Source organism: Amia ocellicauda, chromosome 16 (genome assembly GCF_036373705.1).
Source record: "Amia ocellicauda isolate fAmiCal2 chromosome 16, fAmiCal2.hap1, whole genome shotgun sequence".
NCBI lineage: Eukaryota > Metazoa > Chordata > Actinopteri > Amiiformes > Amiidae > Amia > Amia ocellicauda.
The window spans coordinates 10,012,104-10,017,364 of record NC_089865.1 but is presented as its reverse complement, the minus strand read 5'-3'; the positions used below and the strand labels follow the sequence as shown (position 1 = coordinate 10,017,364).

The 5,261-nt window shown below is 37.1% G+C and overlaps 1 protein-coding gene across 2 annotated transcripts; it reads left to right on the top strand.

Moving 5' to 3' along the window:
• The first annotated feature begins 669 nt into the window (after positions 1-669).
• Positions 670-4,953, top strand: ermn (ermin). 2 transcript variants are annotated; one of them, XM_066687465.1, is made up of 3 exons: positions 670-1,660; positions 1,886-1,984; positions 2,804-4,953. In XM_066687465.1, the coding sequence occupies exons 1-3, from the start codon at positions 946-948 to the stop codon at positions 3,220-3,222; spliced, it is 1,233 nt and encodes a 410-aa protein (XP_066543562.1). In that variant the 5' UTR covers positions 670-945; the 3' UTR covers positions 3,223-4,953. The 2 variants fall into 2 exon arrangements, with proteins under 2 accessions (XP_066543562.1, XP_066543561.1); XM_066687464.1 differs by having other exon boundaries at positions 671-1,660; positions 2,798-4,953.
• Positions 4,954-5,261: the final 308 nt, after the last annotated feature.

Genomic DNA, 5,261 nt, shown 5'->3' with positions numbered 1-5,261 from the left:
AGATCTGAATTTAAAGTCAAATTGACACAAAATTAGTTTTATTGTATTAAATAGAGAAACAAATAACAAACAACATGGGTGAATCTCCTGAGTAAGCTCTATATTTAAGCAACACATATTGTAAATAAATGAAGACTATATTGTTATATAAACAATATATTAAAGCACTGTTGGAATAGCAGAGGCAAACTTTCAAGAAAGTCTTTGAAAAATATAATGTTTTAACTAATCAATGATTTCTTGTAACCTCAAGAACATAAATTCTGTGTAATTTCTCTCTCCTTTTTCAGATTACCTCATGACTTCCCGGCATAGATCATTACATAGAGGGCACATGTTACTAGATCAACTATAGACATAATACAGTGTATAGAAATATCTCTGCCAGATTTAAGACTTAATGATCCTCGCTTTAGGCAAACATGATCACTAAAACTGTGGGAATGTTAATCTAGCGGCACACAAAATGGCTAAGAGAAAAGGTGGTCACTCAGGAAGGATTAAAGAATTAGGACAATCACTCCATTTGTTTAAGCAAATGGACAAAGAGCTATTTATCGCTAGAACACAAAACCTCTGTTCATCATTGGCCCAACATGCTTAAAGAATTACATCGCGCACCAGCACAAAAGCCTGACTGCCTCACATTATTCATTTATTAAAATGCAAGATGGTGCCTTCCCTTATTATCCAACTGCATAATTGTAAGCAATTAAATGTTTTTTGATTGGACAGCTGGATCGAAGAGCCTTTTGGCAGGGTTGGGAAACATTGAGTTACTTTTCTATCAATCAGTCCTTCCCTTGTTACAAACAGGGTGGAAAACTCTTTCTTAGGATACAACAGAAGACATTTCAAATAAGGTCTTGTTTTTAGATACAATATACAAAAATAAGCATTTGTTTATTCACCTAAGTTTTGTGTATTGGGGGAAGCGCTGCAGAAATGGCTGAAGTAATTGAAACAGCTTCCCCGATCGATCTGGAAGGAAATACAATTACCAAATGCCACTCACAGGTAGTCGAAATCATTGGGGGCATAGGGGATATCATTACGATCACTCAGCCTGAGAGTATAGAGGGTGAAATCACCGAGACGCTTCCTGAGGTGGCTGTTCCTGCATCCGAGGATGCTGCAGATACAAGCGCAGCTATCCCTGATTTTCAAGAAACTGTGGCAGAAGATGATTTTGAGGATGATGCCAACATAGGTGAACTAGCTTTGGAAGAGGGTGTTAATGTGGATGAGGGAACAACTGTCTTAGATGCTGATGCTGAGGGAACGGTAGACGCCAGTGAGACCAGCAATGAGGTGGATAGCTCGACTGCTGTCAGGGTCTCTCAAAATGTCGTTCCTCCAGCCGAGCCTGACACTATGAATACTACATCTGCAGAGCATCATGAAGACACTGCAACTGCCAACGATACTGGAAACACCACATTGGAGCCACTACCTGACACAAGGGTGCTTGGGTGTGATTTTGCACAGGTTTTTGATAATGAAGAAAACACATCCATTATAACACCAGATGTAAGTGCAGCTGCAACAGACACAAACATCAGCACATCTTGTCCTGTGGATCATGAAGACCAGGACGCAGAGAAGGACAGCACTGCTGACCTGCAAACACAGCCAGCGGTTGAGGAGAAGTCAAAGGAAGGTAAAGATCTTTTTGATTTGCCCCCTGAAAAAACAGCTCAAAGCATGTTTTTGACATAGTACGATCATTATCTGGTGACTGGGGGAGCCATATTGAGTAAGTTATAAAAAGTACTTTCAGAAAAGAATGTTTTTCAATTCTTCAATCATTTATTTCTAGGTTTACACAGCTTTTCTTAGTATTATGGAGATTGATATTGATAAAGTTCCTTTTTTCTAATTGAAGCTCCCGTGGCAATTCAAGATGTTAACGTAGCACAACAGGAAGAGACTGCTGCCTCCGAAGCCCCTTCCTCTAGCACAAATACAGAAGAGCAGGTGGAAGGTAACTGACTGTCCTTCACTTGTTAAATCCTGTTAACAAAATGCAATTATAAATATCCCATTCTTGGCAATAATCATTGGCAGATTATGCTGTTGTAAAGAATGTCATTATTTAGTGATGCACTACAATACATGAAACCCAGATCTACTAGATTTAATCTGGGAAATAACATTTGGCAAGCAAGCATTTAGAATACAGCATGTTTGAACAAACAGACTAACATTCATTCTGCATTGGTGCAGTTTTATCTACAAACCTATACAGTCTGTGACATGCGACACTATTTCTGTGTTAAAGAAGTTATGAGTGTTGGTATGTTGTTTGAATTTTTAGAACCAAGCCCAGTAGTTCGTTATGAAAATAAAAGGACATTTCCCCAAACAGGTCAGGCAACAAATTTCATCAGATAACATTTTTTTTCAGAAGTCATTGTAAGGCCTTATAATTTGTCAAAAGTAAATAAAAACTCTAAATCCCCCTTTAAGCAACCTATTTTCCATAGCTTTGAAGAGGTGAAGTAAAGAGATTTTCTCTGGTAGGGAAGTACATTTTTATTTTGTTCAGTGGCAAACCGATATAGTTTCATTGGTAATATTATAAGTTAACAAAGAAACTGATTGAATCACATCCATCTCACTTTAAGCCTCACAAGTTTCCAGATCATATGTGTCAAGCCCATAACCAAAAAATTAACACATCAAAATTGAAAAAAAAAGGTCAATATGACTGGACTGAGTCTGTGTAGGTTTACACATTTTCTGGTAAAGATTAATATGTTTTCTTTACCTAATGCTGCATTTGAAACCCTGTCAGCTACAGCACCTGTGCCAGGAGAGGAGAAGGCAGTGATGCCAGCAGCTCCTGCCCCTATGATAAAGGAATGCCAGGTGAATGGGGAGAACGCAGGGGAGCCACAGTTGCCAATTCACGACACAGGAGTAAAGGGAGAAAAGCTGGAGGAGACAGACACCGCCTTAGAAGAGCTTCAGAATGAAAGCCAAGATGAGAATGATGAGACATCCTGGGATGGAACACAGCAAGAATACGGCTCCCAGGATTCCCAGAGCATGAGCCCGGTCCCGAGTTCGCAGTCCTCAGGAGACATATCGAGTGTTGGGAAGAAGCCTGACATTAACAAACACAACTACTCCAAGTACAACACCGTGTCCTATCGCAAAATCAGGAAAGGAAACACCAAGCAAAAAATTGACGAGTTTGAGTCCATGATGCATGTGTAAGCCTCAGGTGGTGAAATGGGCACGTGGTATCGCCTTTACCAGCCTCTGAGAGCTGGGATAGAATTAAAGGGCTCATATAAGCCTATCAATATATAATATAAAAGACCTTGGCTTACTTGTCAGGATCCTAAAATGATGGAAAAGGATTCAATTATTTCCCAAATATTTACATTCAAGGTGGCAATTTTCATTTCCGAGGCTATCGAAACTTGCTCTTCCTGTAAATACCAAAATTAGAAAGTGACCTTGTGACCTCTGGTGCACATGCAATAAGGGTTTAGATCAGAATACAATGTGGCTGAGGTCAAGAGAAAAACAAATGAGACATTGTACAGTACCACCACTTTCCTGACTGCCCTCATAGAGAGGCCAAATAAGCTGGTAAAGGACTTATCATTTGCCATTTGGCAGTACACTCCTTAAAGGAACAGTTTATATCACACGCTTGCTTTGTTCTGCTGTTTCACTTGTTTAACCTGGAGACCTATGTTCTGTGAGATTTTCTGCTGTTGTTCCTGTTTAGCTTGAAGAAAAAAACAACTAGAAATGAAGGAAGGAAGGCATATGTGTTGGTGAAGAGCTTGAGTACCTCTTAGAATAGATTTTTTAGAATAGTTTGAATGGTGACGTTTAAACAGAATCAAGAGTAAATCAAGCAGAACATAACAGAGACTGCAAAACTTCAAATCACACAAACAATATAAAAGATATGAACTAATCCTTAATTGTTTTATTATTAGTTGGAAATACATGATTAATCAAATTAGATTCTCTGACGCCATTTCATATGCATGGGAAAGCTGAATTAGAGATGATTCTTAGCTTTTTTAAGAATTGCTAAAATGATTAGTGTAACTTTATTCTGAAAAATGACTCCAGTAACCTATTGAATTGTTAACAAATATGATATTTCAGCTGTTCACCTCAGAAAAAGTTTAACTGGTTTAATTAAACATGTATGCTAAATACTGCTTTATTATACAGGACAAAGCTGATTATCATGTTTAAGATTAAATAATATAATAAGGAGCTTAGATTCCAATAATCCTACTTACATGCCTTAAGAAAAAAGATACAAATTATCTGAAAGAGGCTGAACTCTCTTAACTTTAGTTCTTTACTCTGCAATACAGTTTAAAATCAAGCTTATTTTTCTATTGATCCTGTAATTACTATTTTTCAATATCATGGGACAAACCATGATAAAGAATAGTTTGCAGATGAGTTCCAGATGTGTCATATAAACAGCTGTAATGGTTTACATCTAAGTTGCCATCCATGAAAAATAAAAATTACTGTCAGCTGAATTTATTGATAAAGTACATGTTTTGCAAACAAAGCACATATAGCATAGACACATGGAAACTGTGTTCACAAAGCAAAAAAGCAGAAGGGAGCATTTTCTCAAAGAGCTTGCACAATTAATATTAATGAATAAGTTTCTAATTGTCATGGAATACCTGCAGTGTAAGTACATTTATATAACCACACGCATGATGTTTAAAACATGTGTTCAGGGAGATATAAACAATGAGGAACTTAGTGTGTATTGTGTTCTGTTAGTTTAAACTATTTGAACAGTATATGGAGCAGGTCTTCTGACATGAATATCATTATGGTTGTGAAAATATAAATGCTTTTATTGAAGCTTCAGGGCATTTTTGTGATGATACCTTTCATTCTGGCTGAACACTATTTTATGACAAGAAATAAACCTCTGTTCTCCGTGTGCTCAGTGTTATGGAGTCAGTGAAACAACAACCGGGGATTAGACACAGTGGATAGTCTTGTAACATGAATAAACGCTCATCTTATTTCCGGAGTGCTCCTCTCCACACAATTGAGGTGACTGCTGCATGGATTGTTATAGTAGATATAACTATGATAATCAGCGATAAAAACTATAAGATATGATCAGAAGTTAAGATCAGAAATAGAAAAAGGTACAATACATGACAACAAAAATGCTTGTTTGTTTTAAATATATTTATTCACAAAAAGAACAAAATATATAATGAACTGGTGATGCATGTATTTAT

Excerpts from the sequence above, each read along its gene's own strand:
- ermn (XM_066687464.1), top strand. The coding sequence starts at position 946 with ATGGCTGAAGTAATTGAAACAGCTTCCCCGATCGATCTGGAAGGAAAT. Across the intron at positions 1,661-1,885 it reads TGAGGAGAAGTCAAAGGAAG|CTCCCGTGGCAATTCAAGAT; the intron begins GTAAAGATCTTT and ends TTCTAATTGAAG. Across the intron at positions 1,985-2,797 it reads TACAGAAGAGCAGGTGGAAG|CTACAGCACCTGTGCCAGGA; the intron begins GTAACTGACTGT and ends AAACCCTGTCAG.